The sequence below is a fragment of the Orycteropus afer genome, unplaced genomic scaffold, assembly GCF_000298275.1.
Source record: "Orycteropus afer afer isolate SDZICR_OR568_19922 unplaced genomic scaffold, OryAfe1.0 scaffold00065, whole genome shotgun sequence".
Classification (NCBI taxonomy): domain Eukaryota; kingdom Metazoa; phylum Chordata; class Mammalia; order Tubulidentata; family Orycteropodidae; genus Orycteropus; species Orycteropus afer.
In genome coordinates this window covers 753,381-770,244 of record NW_006921652.1, presented here as the reverse complement: position 1 = coordinate 770,244, position 16,864 = coordinate 753,381, and the positions used below count along the sequence as shown (strand labels likewise).

Here is a 16,864-nt window from a genome sequence, read left to right as displayed (position 1 = left end):
TGATGTTTTTGTTTTTGTTTTGGTCTTTTCCTTTATAGCTGATGCTCTCAAGCTGAACATTAACATGCCCCTTAAGACAACCATTTTGTTGCTACCTTCTCCCCCTGTTCCTGGCCTGTCTAAAGAGAATTACAGTTTTACTGCTGAGCTTCTGTTGAATGTCTGGTTCTCCATGCCTCTTGCCATTAGTGGCATTGCATAATTTGGTTGTCCTTGATGCCCTTTTAGAACATTAGAAATAACAGAAAGAGATCAACAAATCAGTCCTCTGCGTACTTAAAAAGGTGGAGAAGGAGAATAAGAAGTGCTATTACATTTGTTGAAAATCTCCTATGAACCAAGCACCTTACATATTTACATAATCCTCCCAACACCACTGCAAGAGAAATATTATCATCCCATTTTCTAGATTAGGAAAGGTGGCTCGGAGAGGTTAGGACACTTGCTCATGATCATGTAGCTAGTGAATAAAGAGTCAGCATTTTAATAAGTTCTCACCACCACCCTGTGCAATCTTCTCCATTAACATGATTTATCCTAGTCCCTAAAAACCAAAAAAAACAAACTCACTTGCCAATGTGTTGATTCCGACCCATAGCGACCCCTCCTTGGGTTTCTGAGGTGGTAAATCTTTACAGAAGTAGATTGCCCAGTTTCCTTCTGCAGAGTGGCTGGTGGGTTTGAACCACCAACCTTCTGGTTAGCAGTCAAATGCCTTAGGCACTACACCATCAGAGCTCCTCAGTCCCTAAAAGACAAAGGTACAAGGGAATATCACCCCACCTCCCAGAATACTTACTAGTTGCAAGGGAAAATGGTAACTACACAATGGAAACACCCAACCCACATTGACCAGGTGATCAAAATTAACTGTAGCAGATGGGTATCATCTAACATCACTTACATAGTCTTCTGGCTAGGCCTGCATGGCCTGAATCTAATCATGAGAAAACATTACACAAAGTCAAATTGAGGAACATTCTCAATGATAACTGGCCTCCGATCTTCAAAAGCTTCAGTGTCATCAAAGATGAAGAAAGGCTAAGGAAGTGATCCAGAGTAATCAAAACAAAGACATAGGACACCTAAATGCTGTACATACTCCTGAATTTGATTTTGCACTGAAGGAAAAATGATATAATGGACAATATTGGGCCAGTTGCCAAGATGGGAATATGGAGTGTAGAATAGGAAAAAATATTGTATCAATGTTAAATTTCCTGAATTTGATAACTGTACTTTAGTTATGTAAGAGAATATCCTTGTTCTTGGGAAATACTCACTTGAGGTATTAAAAGGTAAAGGGAAATGATGATTTCTACTCACAAATGGTTCTATCCCACTGGCTCACATGAACGAGCAGCCCCACACTCCAGAACCAAGTTGGTGAAGGCCTGGCTCTTTAAAACCTAGGGGGCTGTGGTCTTTCCACCTCCAGAGGCCATGGTCCCACCCTTTCAGGCTGAGGCAGCTCTGCTTCCATTTCCTTGGCCTCCACTTCTGCCAATTAATGCCAAAGGGAACGCACTCTGCAGGAAATCTTCCTGCCCAAAAAGCACTCGGCTTTCTTGCTCTGTGGGCCAGCCAACCTGCTACTCCAGTTCAAGCTGGTCTATTCTACCAATTAATGCCCGAAGGCAACCCACTCCACCAGTAAGCCGCCTGTGCAATGGCACCCGGCTTTCTCCTCCATGGGCTGGTAAGCCGTTTGCTGTTTAATGCCTGTCTCTGGGCTCTGTTCCTGCCGTCATTCATACTGGTCTGTCGGCTCTGCTCCTGCCGTCTCTCATGCCGGTCTCTTGCTGTGCTTCTGCTGTCTCATGCCATATGCCGAGGTCTCTCTGCCAGGGTTTCAGGTCAAGGATGCACTCCACTCCTGTTTCCACATTTTAGGTATCTGTCAGAGCAGCACCCCACTCTCTCGGCACCATATTCTGTTCTGGTTACTTGGTGCTGCTCTGACAAGAATGTCCTGCAAATGGGTATATTTGTGGTATATTTGTACAGATCTTCTTCAATGGGTGGTATCTGTACAGGTGCCAAATTGACAAGGGGTGTAATTGTGGTGGTTCTGTTTGTGTGTCAACTTGGCTGGGCCTGGTTGAGTGGCTGGGCAGCTGGTGATAGTTATTGCCCATGATGAGACTGGCAATCAGCTCCATGGTGGGATCTACCACAAGCAGCTGACTAGCTGTCTTTGGGATGTGGTCTGCTTCCTGGATTAAGGAGAAACCTTGGGGACACTCTTGAGCTTATGGCATGCTTGGACCCTGCATGTAGCCATGTTGCTGTTCACTAGCCTGCCATGCTCTGCTGACCTTGGGACTTACATTAATGGCCCGCTGTGTGATTTGGTAACATTGGGATTGTGCCATTTTATTTGTTGACCTTGGGCTTGTTAGCCTCAGCAGCCAGTAGCTGCCTGAGTGAAGAGATGCCTCTAGCTTCAGTGGGCCGGGAGCAAGAGGCAGAGCTGAAGCCCAAGGTTGAGGGGTTTTCACACAGACACAGCTCCTAGAGCCTGGCACTTGGAACTTGGACTTAAAGCCTCCAAACCGTAAGAGAATAAACTCCTGTTTGTTAAGGCCATCCCATTTGTGGTATATTCTTGTCACAGCAGCACTAGGTAACCAGAACAAAGGGAGAGGTACCCTAATGTGGATTCATCTTATTTCATCATCATTTATAAATTCCTACATATTTCCTGAAAATTTATCTGGGATCTTATTAATCTTACCATATTTGTAGGATAAGAAAACAAACAGAAATTCTTGAGTCTATTCTCTGCACTTCTTTTGACCTCCTACTCCTGTAAAAATCTTAAGTCTGGACGTGGTTCCATCAGATGGAAGGAACTGAGTGAGCCTCTCACTTGAATAAAGAAAGTTAACTTTGACAAATATTGAGCCCCTACTCTGTGTGGTATACAGTACACTTATTCCAGACATTGGAGAGAATAAACACACTCAATATTACTGAACTAAATGTTTTGGAACTCCCTCCAGTGTCCTTCACTGCTAAGCACCAATTTCATTAAGACAGAATTGCATCCTAGCTGTTTTTGGCAGGATATACCAATATTAGTCAGGGTCTTAGATGCAAACATAACCTGCCCTGGCGAGTTTAAGCACGGAAGAAATTATGAAGGCATATTTGGGAGCTCTCAGAATCCCCAGGAGGGCCACAGAGTCCAGTTGGAGGTATGCCATTTGGCTTAGTAATCCTTGGCACACTTCATATTGAGACAATTTAGCAGCCTATTAAAATGCCCACCACTCCTACTCTTTAAAGGTATTTGGTTCCATCCAAAAGGCCATTAAGCTGCTGGAAAAAGCCCATCTCTGAGGTGTGGCACACACAACATCAAGTCTTGGCTTAATACATAAATAATGTATGTGATAATAATATATAAAAAGGGCTTAAAATATAAAATTATTTTGTACCGTAAAAGCTCTGACTTGTGAAGGTCACCAAGTGTCAAGCCAATTAGAATACCGATAGCAAAATTCACTACCATCGAGTCAGACCCGACTCATAGCGAACCCTCCTTGGGTTTCCAAGGTGGTATCACTACAGAAGTAGATTGCCCCATCTTCCTTCTGAGGAGTGGCTGGTGTGTTTGAACCACCAGCCTTCTGGTTAGCAGTCACATGCCTTAGGCACTACTCCACCAGAGCGCCTACGGATAGCAAGAGACCTCTCTATTTGGGATGGATTTTGATTCATGCTCAAAAGATCACTGTATACTTTTTTTTATCAGTATATTCAAATGAACCTTTGTGACTCAATGGTAAAGTTCTTGGTTGCTAACCCAAAATTCGGCCATTTGAACCCACCAGTGACTTCCAGCTTCCACAAGACAAAGATGTAGTGATCTGTTCCCATAAAGATCACAGTCTTGGAAAACCTATGGGGCAGGTCTACACTGTCATATAGGGTCACGATGAGTTGGAATCAACTTGAGGCACAAAACAACATCAGTATATTTATTCACTTTCTTTAAACTACATTTTTTTAAGTGCTGAATTTTCAACAGTAACATAAACCTATTTAAGCCTATATGGATAACTAAAAGAAAATTTGTGATACAAATGGTTTTATGGCAAAACTTGTGAGATGTTTTTAAACAATTTGTGTATAGGCCTTGATGATATGTCTAAACTTTAATCCAGAAACATAAGAGGAATCTGTTTCCAAGACCCCTTTAGACCAAGCCAGTCACTCCGACCTCGTGGCTGCTTTTTCCTTGGTATTTCCATTTCCTGTGAAAACATTTAATCTAGCTCCTAACCCTTAACTGTCCCACGAGAATGTGAGTTACAGATTATTGCACATCTGAAGCACTTTCTTGTGGCTTTTTTGGGTTTTGCTTTGTTTTGTTTATCCTACACAACTTCCTTCCTTCCTTCCTACCTCTAGCTCCCCAGGGCTTTTAGAGATAGGCTAACCACTAATCATGTCCTCCTGCAGCAGTGACAAGGAGACTGGATCCAGACTCCTCCCTCTGCTCCTGGCCTAAAGAGGAGTAGGCAGTAATGGCCATCTTAAACAACGCTGCTATTCACTGCAGAGGGGAGAGCTGGGAAATATCCTTGGATTCAGATAGTGAAACTAGCTGCTTCTCAGTGACACACAGCTGCTCTGCATAGAAGCGGAGGAGTTGCTGTCTCCCAGAAGGCAACAACAGTCTCTTGCACAGTCTAGCCTCCGCAGCCGCCTTCCATTAGGCAGACCCCACTGCCGGCTGCTCTAAGCTCTTGCTCACATACTCACCACCCTCAGAGCATTCCACAAACACAGGGTGAGTCCTTGGGAGATTTCAATCATTCAAAAGCTTTCCCTCACCAAGTGTTCTTCTCAAGGGCCATTTGGATTCCAGGGGCCATTGCTAACTCTAATAGCTGACATTTCTTGCCTTCCTGTTGTGAGTGGAGATTTTGAAAAGTCTGTTGACTCATTTGTTGAGTTCTGATCTAAATTCAGGGCCTTGGCAAAAAAAAAAAAAAAGGTCCAAGCTTGATAAAGACTAAAAGTGTGACAAGCTTCTCTGGATCTAAATGCTTATTGCCAACAGGCCATTCACTTGTTTACTCCCAGAGCTTCCACTTAATTTTCTTCATGGCAATGTTTTGCTATAAACAGAAGAGCAAGATGTTATGGGGCACTTCATATCAAAGCACTTTTCAAATGGCACTTGGGATGTGAACCACTCCAGGCTAGGGACACTCTGTTGTTTTTGTTATGTGCCATCCAGTCAGACCTGACTTACAGCAACCCCTCCCTTGGGTTTCCGAGGCAGTATCACTACGGAAGTAGATTGCCCAACCTTCCTTCCTTTGAACTGCCAGCCTTCTGGTTAGCAGTCAAGTGCCTTAGGCACTATGCTACCAGAGCTCCTGGGTATACTCTACTCAAGTTAAATTAAGGCACATAAAAGGGAAGTGCTTTCCTCAGGCCCCCGAGTGAGGGATGGAATCAAGACAGAGTCTTAAGCTGTCCAAGGTTGAGAGGCAGACAGAGACAAATAAGAGACTGAGAGAAAGGCAGACAGATAAAGATGTGGAGATATATATAGAGAAAGCTGGGCCCGATGACCACCACACCGAACCAACAAGGGGTGGTAAAACTCAGCTCTGTAATTTCCAAACTTAAGTCTTTGTTCCTATTGCTTTACCTCTTAAGTGTGTGTTCTCACCTACAAAGTGGAGATCATGGTTCCTACTTGCATTAAGAAAGAATGTTGGTAAAGGGTTCAGTGCAACATCAGATACATGGGTGCTCAACAATGGCAACTATTACAACTTCCTGTCTGTGCCATTGTTGTCGTTATTACTTCCTATGTGGCCTTGATGACCCCTGTGGGCTCCACTCACAGAAGGCAAAGAACTTTAAAAGCTCAATAAACACTTGTTTAAGATGCATTCTTGTACTCCAAAAGGCTGTAAACCAAGGCAGGAAAATGCTTTTTTTTCAAAAGGGATTTGAAACAAAGGCCCTTTGAACAGAGACTTTCACAGGCACTCTCCTTTGTAAGTAAAATGAAGGCAGCAGAGCTTCCCCAAGGCGCACAGTAGGAGCCTTTAAGAGTAAATTAGGGAGTCCCAAGAATCTCTGGTTGCTACTTTCTAGGTGGGAAAGTTTACCTTTCTCCTCTTAGAACAATCCCCAGTGTGTGAAATCTTTGGGGAATCATACCCAGATTTTTGTCCTTTGAGCTGTAACTTAATTCTCTACAAAATGCCCCTTGTTTCTGAGGTGTTCTCTTCGATTCCTGCTTTTCCAAGTGCAAAGGACCCCTTTGAAGACTTTCACCTAAATTTCTGGAAGTGGATCCCAGGCATCTGTGTTGTAATCAACTCCTTAAGGTTTTCAGGCATCGCAAAATTTGAGAATCAAGGGCCTGAAGACTACTGGAAAGGCTAGGAGAGGAAGGGTGTGGACAGGGGAGAGGGAACACCTTGGAGACTCAGAATTCTCTTTTGGTCTAAATGGAAATAGTTTACACCGATGTTGTCACAAATCCAAGATATCTGGGGTAAATGGTTTCCTCATTTTACCTCCATAAATCAATGTGGATATTCTTGGCAAGCTCTCCTCTTCTGCAGGGTGGGCAGCTGTGAGTCAAGCAAGGGGTCTATCTCCTCCTCTTCTCCTGACTTTGTCTTCCTGTCTATTGCAGATGCAATTCTTTCCCTGTCTGCCTCACAGCTAATAGTTTTAGCAGACAAGCTCAAGGCCTGAAGAAAACAGTATATTCTTGGAAGTAGTAATGGAACTGAAATTTAGTGGGAAAAGTCCCTTCTTTCGGTTCCAGCTTCTGAATAAAATCAACTTAGTGGAGTGAGCTGCTATTTATTTGGTTCAGTTTTTCAGCAAATCTTGCCTTAAGGAGCTCTTTAGTATTTCATTTTATCCAATTATTTCAGAGAACTTGGGAGCAGCAAAAGTTTGTGTGACCTGGGCCATATTTAAAAAGTCTCCTGTCTCAACAGTTCGATGGTGGAGGTGGAGGTGGGAGAGCCATAAATCCAAATCTCTTCAGACTCTTAAAACATGGCAATTTCATTACATAAATCTTTCCTTTGACATATTTGTTCAAAAGACCCAGCAATGCAACAAAACAAAGAAAACTTTCATTTAGAATGTTTAAGAAAGCTCTTCCTTACTGTTTTTAAAGCACCTGGGAGAGGATTTTTGTTGGCTTATACTAGAAATCTTAGCTTCTTTAGAATGGTTCCTAAACAGAGTAACTGTTTGTTGTGTTGCTGTTATGTGCCATGGAGTCGGCCCTGACTCATAGCGACTCCTCCTTAGGTTTCCAAGGCAGTATTACTACAGAAGTAGATTGCCCAAACTTCCTTCTGAGGAGTGACTGGTGGGATTGAACCGCCAAACCTTCTGGTTAGCAGTCAAGTGCCTTAGGCACTACACTACCAGAGCGCTATGAAAAATAGAAAAGATAAAGATAATTTTTACCCAACTCTTTTCTGAGATTGGTAGGATTAGCCAATAAAGAAACAAACACATGAAATTATCACACTATTTAAAAAAATAGCTTAAAGTCAGTCAGAAGGTAAAGTGTTCTTAACACCACCTACATCTGGTGTTGAGAAAAAGCAAATACTAAACACTAATACCCTCAAATTCTACATTATGATCAGCATTCTGCTCTAGGGGGAATCTTGTGATTTTTCAGTTAGTTTTGATGTCATGAGAAATGTATTTATAGCAAGTCATTAAAATTAATGTGTGGCTTACTGGTCACTGTGAACAATTATACACTTTCACTTTTGGACAAATTTCAGGTCAATATTCAGAACTAACAAGGCTTCTAAATCTAAACATCTGATATGCATTTTTAGCGAACTGTGGTGCTTAAAAGGCTGGAAGATATTTGCTGCACTGTAGAATGAAATGAAAAATTTAAGAGCTCTAACAGTGAAATCAGTAAGAATGGGATATGGAAGACAATGCATCCAGCATCAACTACACGCTCTACATTTGGTAGGCTCTTAGCATGGATTGTAGAATTCAGTTCACGAGATAAGTTACTTCCTGCTCACCCAGATGGTCCATTACATTACATTGCTGCATTGAAAACTGACCACCTCATTCATGTACTCACCTGCAGCAGGTTACTTCATTTTAATACATAGTAACTCTATCCCAAGTAGCCCTGGTGATGCAGTGATGAAAGTGCTAGGCTGCGAAATGAAAGATCGGTGGTTTGAACCCACTAACTGCAGGAGAAAGATGGAGCAGTCAGTTTCCACAAAGATTACAGCCTTGGAAACTCTATAGAGCAGTTCTACTCTGTCATATAGGGTTGCTATGAGTTGAAATTGACTCAATGGCAATGAGTTTTGGGTTTTAGTTTAGCACTACACCCTAAGTTCAAATCTCTGACTAAAATGATCTTTGCCTAAAAGAGAAAACATTTTTTCTTTAGCAGCTATCAACTAATTCCACAAACTTGCCAAGTCTAGAACCAATTGTGTTTGTGTGTGTATCTATCTATAGATAGATATGTATGTATGTATGTATGTGTTCTGGTAACCCAGTGCTGCTCCGATGAGATATATACCACAAGTGGGATGGCCTTAACAAAACAGGAGTTTATTCTTACAATTTGGAGGCTTCAAGTCCAAGTTCAAAGTGCCAGGCTCTAGGGGATGGTTGAAAGCCCCTCAACCTTGGGGTCCAGCTCTGTCTCCTGCTCCCGGCCCACTGAAGCTAGAGGCGTTTCTTCACTCAGACAGCTGCTAGCTGCTGAGGCTGAGAAGACCAAAGGTTGACAAGTCAAAAGGCACAGTCCCAATGTTACCAAACCACACGGCAAGCCATTAACTTAAGTCCATTGTAAGTCCCAAGGTCGGTAGAGCATAGCAGGCTGCTGAGCAATGACATGGCTACATGCAGGGTCCAATCATGCCACAGGCTAGAGACCATTCTCAAAGCTTCTGCTTATATACAGGAAGCAGACCACATCCCCAAAGGCAGCTACTCAGCTGCTCCCAGTAGATTCCACCACGGAGTTGATTACCAGTCTCATCATGAGGAATACTACATCCAGCTGCCCAGCCACTCAACCAGGCCTAGCCAAATTGACATACAAACATAACCATCACAATTCCACCCCCTGTCAACTTGGCACCTGTATAGATCTTCAATGGGTGGTATCTGTACAGGTCTCCTCCACTGGGTGGCTCCAGTTCCCTAGTTCCTGAATAGTGACCTCACCTCCTTGGCCTAGAAATGGGCCTTGTTCCTCTTCCTCTTGGGCATGGCAGGCATGCCCCCTCACTCTTGGGCAGCGGCTATGGCTCCATCCCACTGGCTCACATGAATGAGCAGCCCCACACTCCAGAACCAAGTTGGTGAGGCCTGGCTCTTTGAAACCTAAGGGGTTGTGGTTGTTCCACCTCCAAAGGCCATGGTCCGACCCTTAAGGCTGAGGCAGCTCTGCTTCCATTTCCTCGACCTCTCCACTTCTGCCGATTAATGTCCGAGGGCAACCCACTCTGCTGAAAAACCGTACCCAAAAAGCACTCACTTTTTTGCTCCATGGTCCAGCCAAACAGCAACTCCATTTCATGCAGATGTTTTCTACCAATTAATGCCTGAAGGCAAGCCACTCTGCCAGGAAGCTGCCTAACCAATGGCATCAAGTTTCTCCTCCGTGAACTGGTAAGGCTGTCGCTGTCTCATGCTGGTTCCCTCGGCTCTGCTCCTGCCGTCTCTCATGCCAGTCTCTGGTCTCTGCTCCTGCTGTCTCTCATGCCGGTCTCTTGCTGTCTGTCCTGCCGTATGCCGGGATCTTTCTGCCAGGGTCTCGGGTCAAGGACGCACTCCACTCCTGTTTCCACATTTTAGGTATCTGTCAGAGTAGCACCCCACTCTCTCAGTACCAAATTCTGTTCTGGTTACCTAGTGCCGCTCTGACAAGCAATATAGCACAAATGGGATGGCCTTAACAAAACAGGAGTTTATTCTTACAATTCGGAGGCTTTAAGTCCAAGTTCAAAGAGCCAGGCTCTAAGGGCCGGGTGAAAGCCCCAACCTTGGGGTCCAGCTCTGCCTCCTGCTGCTGGCCCACTGGAGCTAGAGGCACTTCTTTACTCAGACAGCTGAGCTGCTAGCTGCTGAGGCTGAGAAGACCAAAGGTTGACAAGTCAAAAGGCACAGTCCCGATGTTACCAAACCACACGGCAGGCCATTAACTGAAGTCCATTGTAAGTCCCAAGGTCAGCAGAGCATAGCAGGCTGCTGAGCAACTACATGGCTACATGTGGGGTCCAATCATGCCACAGGCTAGAGACCAGTCTCAAAGCTTCTCCTTATATACAGGAAGCAGACCACATACCCAAAGGCAACTACTCAGCTGCTCCCAGTAGATTCCACCATGGAGTTGATTACCAGTCTCATCATGGGGAATACTACATCCAGCTGCCCAGCCACTCAACCAGGCCTAGCCAAGTTGACATACAAACATAACCATCACAGTATATATATCTATGTATGAATCAAAAGACTTGAAGAAATTATGGGTGGCTTCTAAATTGCATCCAAAAGGTCATTTGTTAGTACATGAAACTTGAAACATACACATTTCCCCTCTAGAATTAAAGCTACATCTGGTAGGTGGGGCCATTGGCCAGACTACTTACCATTTTAATCCATCAAATGGCTGAACTGTAGCACTGGCTGCACTAGTTTGAGTATAGAGAGATGGGAACCACACGTTAGAAATGAGGGACAAGGGTCTCTAAATAATTTTGAAATAAGTGGTTTGCTCTGGCTATTTTACTACTTCTAGCACTCTACTCTCATCTACAAAGGCACCCAAAAAGTGAGCTTTCTGTAATAACTTCTTCACAGACCCTCACTGAGTCTGTGGGTTTTCTCCACCGCACTGCACTCTTTCGGGTAAAGTTACAGACCTTTCCTTCAGTTAAATCACAGACTGCTGTTAATCTTCGCTAGGTGTCAGTTTGAGTCACTGGACTTGCTTTTAATTCACACAAATGTGTAAATGACTAACTGATGGTGCTTTAACCTTCCCAGAAGTATTTGCATTTTGAAAAAAGGATATTTACAACCTGTTGAGGATTAAGAGCTCTGATAGCTAGTGGCTAAGGCACTTGATTGGTAACCAGAAGGCTAGAGGTTCAAACCCACCAGCCACTCCTTGGAAGGAAGGTTGGGCAATCTGCTTCCGTAGTGATACTGCTTCGTAAACCCAAGGAGGGGTCGCTATGAGTCGGGTCCGACTCTAGGGCACATAACAAGTTGAGGATTATGCTGGCAAGGCAGTGCTGCCCAAAGCTGGTCTCTAAGTTGTCCCAGCTTTCCAGGGGTTCTTCTCTTCTCACTTCTGAACCTATTTGCTAAAAGTTTCAGCAGGAGGAGGAGAAGGAGGAGGAAGGGCACGCAGGTGTGGGTCCAACTTAGTAGTTCACACTTTGACCCTCGCTGGCTAACCCGTCAGCACCCCACAACAGGGTATAGGAGATTTGGCAGGCACCAGGGCCAGCCAGCAGCTGGAAGACAGGCCCCAGAGTTGGGTTCATGAACTTTGGAATGTGGAGCAGGAACCCGAATTTCTGAAACGTATTCCAAGTGACTGACTGCATTTTGAGAAAGACACTTGGGGGTTAAATAATTTTTTTTTTTTTAAATGTAATTTTACCCTGTTGTTGTTGTTATGTGCCCTGGAGTTGTCTCCAACTCAGAGCCACCCTTCCTTGGGTTTCCAAGGCGGTATCACCCCAGAAGTAGATTGCCCAATCATCCTTCCCAGGACTGTCTGGTGGGTTTGAACCGCCAGCCTTCTGGTTAGCAGTCAAGTGCCTTAGGCACTATGCCACCAGAGCTCCCAACTTTACCCTAGTGACATAATTTATTTCCTACAGGATACATAACATATTAAAAGGGGAAAATAAATTTCATTTTAGTTTCCTTTAATACTCCAAGTTGTGTCAAGTAGGAATTATATGCTGAAAGCATCTGCTTGAATTCACCCAAATCGCCCCAAGAAAACAAAAAATGCCCTAATTTGATCCTAAGGCCCATTGTTTCAGATTCTAAAATTACATTTCTTTTCAATTGTTCTTATGTTTAGTGAATGCCAGAAATTTTCAAATGTAGGTCAAAGAAATTAAGAAAGAAAACAAATCAACCACGTTTGCAGGCAGATTAAAGGTTTCGTATCATAGGGTTAAATGTGTATTATCAATTTATTTTCCAAATTCGAGCCCCAGTTATGGCCCAGATTTATTACTCTTTAAACAGTAAGTCAGCATAAAATATGAAAATGTAACAGCAGTTAATGGAAGTAACTCTCACTCAGGAAATGCTTAGATTGGTTTCTGAAAGTCGGGTAAGCTTTGAAATTTTTTTGTGCATATTTGATGATGAGCCTAAAAGCAAGCAAGCAAGCCCAACCTCTGCAGAACTCAAGGACTCATTTTACAAAAACAAAACAAAACAAAAAAACCCAAACTCACTGCCATGGAGTCCATTCTGACTCACAGTGACCCCCTCTGGGTTTCCCAGCCAGAAAATCTTAATGGAAGTAGGTTGCCCAGTCTTCCTTCCGCAGAGTGGTTGATGGGTTTGAACCACCAACCTCTGGTTAGCATTCAAATGCTTTAGGCACTATGCCACCAGAGCTCCTTGTATTTAACAAAAGATCCAGTTAATGTTGTGGCAGGCCTTGACTTCAGAATTTCCTGAACTAATTGACTAATATCTCAATCTTTATTTTAAATGCCTTTGCATTTAAGTATTTATAATTACTTTCTACGTGCACAGGAGATGTCTTATTCTTGACAGCTGGGGCCCTCTTTTTCAACTCTCCATTCAAGGAAAGGGAAAGCAACACTAGAGTGTTTTATTTATTTATTTATTTATTTTTACTAATCTAAAACAAGAAGAAATATACCCTGAAGCCTTAAAACCAAACAACAGTTTAGCTTAATTAAAGAAGGTTTACCTTAAGCACTGTATTTTTTTAAGATACATCCATACGGGATCAAATGGACAACAGCAACTGAAAAGAGCAGATAGGAAACTGAAGCAGCCGTGAGTTAATGGGGGAGGAGTAATTCAGAAAAGGAAGATGAGGATGATTCCACAACGTGAAGAACGTCACCAGTGTCACTGACTTGTACATGCAGAAATTGCTGGTGTGTGTTCTGCTGTGCATAGCCTCAGCAAAAAAAAAAAAAAAAAAAAAAAAATCATCAGACAAAATCTTACTTGATGTTAATGGGAAAGAGCAGTTTTCAAAGTTTACTTGAAAACTATACAGTACTGTAGTAGTCCCTAACTTATGACATATTCGAGTCCTAACAAACCAGTTACAACCACCTGTCTTTTTGAATGTTTTTGTACATATTACCATTAGCAATATGTACTACATACAGTGTTGAAAATAATTTGCTGATGTCATGCTATCTGGAAGTTTATAAGTAATGTTTCCAACCCTCAAGGACAAACACACTGCATTTATAAGATACTGATAAAAGGCAATAATAATAGGGAAAAGAAAAGGTATTCAACTTACATCAGAACAAACTTAACGATGGAGTCTGAGAATGGAACCCTATCAATAAGTCAGAGACTACTGTATTATCGCCGTGACTGGTTTCTGCCCTTCCCAAAACCAAATCTTTCCAAAGGCCAATGCCAGCACATTAAATATACTCTCTAGTTATTCTTTCTTACTTCAAATATTTCATGGAAAATTATTTGCAAAGTCCTTTCCAGTCCTTCCTTTTTTCCTAAGGTAGGTGGGAGGAGTCAACAGGGTGGATGAGAAAGAGACAGGAAAGGAGTTCTGGGAGACAGAATAGGCTGTTTGAAGGAAAAAATCTGTATAAAGTGGCTGTAATTTATTATATCTCGCTTTTTTCTTACCAGAGATCAACAATTGTTTTGTTAAATACTAGAACAATATTGAACTGAACTTAGCCTAACACCTAGAATGAAGTTGTCAATCCACCTGGTATTGGCAAAAAAGAAAATATGAATAAAAGGAGACCAAAGGGAAAAACCACTTAAATGGAAAACAAAGACAAAATTCAAATTTACTTTGAAAAATCTGATTTTATTTTCTGAATCAAAAAGAAGTATGTTTATGTTAAATTTAGAATGTTTGGTTCCACTGATGTCTCGAAATACTTTCCAGATATTGTTAACAGTGCTCAGAACTGTGTAAAAGTTAACATCCAATACCACATTTTAAAGAAAAAAAGTTAAAAAGTAGGAACTATTTCTAAGAAACTCTTCCCAAAGGTCAAGGCATTGGCAATTTTAATTTAAAAAGAAAAGAATTTTAACAATTATTGGAAATTTAGGTGACAATGATTTTTAAGAGTTAAAAATCAGATCTCTTTTAAAACAGAAAAATTTAAAATATCTGTGGGAAACATACCTGACAATAACTCTAATTATACATAATACTCCCCTACCCCCCAAATTACTAAATGTATTATTTCAACTTGGAACAGGAAAATTATAAAATGAAACTTTAAAATTGTACTATATATATATTACTACACCATCTTAACTGTCATGTTTGCTAGGATAGTTATGAAATTAAAACCAAATTCTGCATTCAAGGGACAAATGGTAAATGTTCTTTCATTGTTTAATTTAAGAGTCCATTTTAGTCTTTGTTGTTTTCTCCTCCCGTATTTTAAAGTCATGTCCAAGGGCCAAGAGTCAATCCATTTACCTGAAATGAACAGCCAGTAGGTATTGGTCCTCTACATGGGCCTTCTAACAAGCCCAGGAGCCAAGAGAGCAGCGGTATTTCTATAACATGATTTAGGGACACTGTAGAATTCCAAAGTGAATCTACTCACAGGCTATTCATGTGTACTGCAGCATGGCCAGCATGCAGGCAAACTTCTTTTGTTTGTCGAAGTTAAGGTAAAATAGATCCCCTTCCCCTAAAAAACCCAAACTTAATATTAACAGAAGCTACACAATTAGAACTAATCCTCTTTTGCCGCTTGTTTCACAAAAACTGATTTTTAAGTTTTCTTACAAATAAGAGACTCTAAAGCCAGTAATATCTCCAATTCCAGTCATCTCAAAAATCAGGTTTCTTCTTTCAAAGCCATTATTAGTAAACAATGTTTTGAAATGAAGAAAAACAGTTTCTTCCCCAGAATCTGAATTTTGTACTCAGCATGCTACAGTTTCTAATTATTTTTCAAATTCAGAAAGAACTCATATCTGGGTACTCTTTGATATTTTTACAGATACCAAGTGATACCAACAGGATTCATAAATATGATTTTCTGACACAGGAGGTAAAGTCTGCTAAACAGCTACAGAATACCAACAGTTCTTCTTCAAGTATAAAAGATGGATGAGAATTAGCAGTTATGATTAGGTTTTCAATACAAACACAAATTTAAATCCTGATATTTTTGCTAACATTTTAAATAATCAACTTTTACTCCACTTTCAAATCAAAACAAACAAAAATACGAATGAAAATTCCCAACTGGCAACAAGTCCCATACTCCAATCTTATTTTCAACCCAATGTGTGTGTGCCAGTGTTATTTATATGAATCTTCTTGTTTTATTAAATAAGCACTGGTCAGTTATATAAGAATAATTTTCAAGAATGGTAATTGGCACTGGGTTCCTTAATGCTTCCAGAATACACAGAAGCACTCAGAAAATACCAGCTCTTAAGTACTTTTTTTAAATCCATAATTTGAATTTCTAAAAGTGATTTTTAAAGGTTACGGTTCCATTGATAGATTCTAGGGAGTCTAGTCCTGGCTGACATAGTTGATTTTAAAAAACAAATAAATCTCTAAGCTACATGGTAATGGAATACTTCACTTGCTTTTTATATCATACAGAAACGCTTACAAGCATACCAAAATCAAAGTACTGTAAAATAAAGTTCATCTTACATACCCCAGAGCAGGAAAGTTCAAAAATCAAAATCAACCCCCAACCCCAAACAAAAACTCACACAAAACATTTTAGTTCTGAGCTTAACATTCCCCCAAAAGATGTTAGTCCGAGAGGCTTTAAGGTACTTAAAGCTGTAGCAGTAACTGTTTTAAAGTGCCACACTACAGAGGGAATGCTGTACAGGGTTCAGCGGCTGCCCACCCATCCCTCACCTCCCCCCACCCAGTAACATGTAAAAGCTCCTGTTAAAGTTTTTTTCTTATGTTAATAAAGGCATACCACCTAGTGCGCTAAAGACTAAGACTAGCAGCATTAGAGCAATAAAGTGAACTCAGGAAGCCTACAGGAATGATCTAAATGCCGACTCAGAAGGAACAATGCAGCGGATAGGACCCTTTGCCCTTGTTTTGTTTGTAGGGAAGTGGTTGAATTAGACAGTCACATTTACCCACATTAACAAAAATTTAACAAAGCTTCCCCAAGATACCAGAATAAAACCTGACCTTTCCAGTCAAAGGGTACAGAGAGCCCTCTTCCATGTCATGGAGTTGAACGTGTTCAAAGATTGGCAATAAAAGAAAAAAGAAAGCGTTAGGGGTGTGATGGAACAAGCCTTGGAGTTTATCGGACAGTCACACCAAGTTTCTCCAGTACACGGACACCCTTTTCTTGGTATTCTTGTCGGGTCATCCAAAAGTTGTCTTTGTCTTTCATGATATCGGCCAGAACGGCGCCACCCAGGAACACCATGTGCTTTCTGCGAGGGGGGTCTTCAATGCGGATCTTAAATTTCTAAAGGAGAAAAAGGGAATAATAAAATGTTACACATGCATAGTGCATTCTGCTTTATGAAAATGACTTTTTCATAGATTCTCTTGTTGAGTTCTCTCAACAGTTCTGTGAGGTAAGTAGGACGG

General features: G+C 41.6%; 1 protein-coding gene across 1 annotated transcript in view; it reads right to left on the bottom strand.

The window, feature by feature from the left end:
• Positions 1-16,568: 16,568 nt before the first annotated feature.
• The window catches only part of ACTR2 (actin related protein 2), a 33,443-nt gene continuing 33,147 nt past the window's right edge, over positions 16,569-16,864 (bottom strand). Inside the window, exon 10 of the mRNA XM_007940065.1 lies at positions 16,569-16,739. Within this exon, the coding sequence (XP_007938256.1) occupies positions 16,569-16,739 (171 nt within the window). The remainder of the gene's footprint in view (positions 16,740-16,864) is intronic.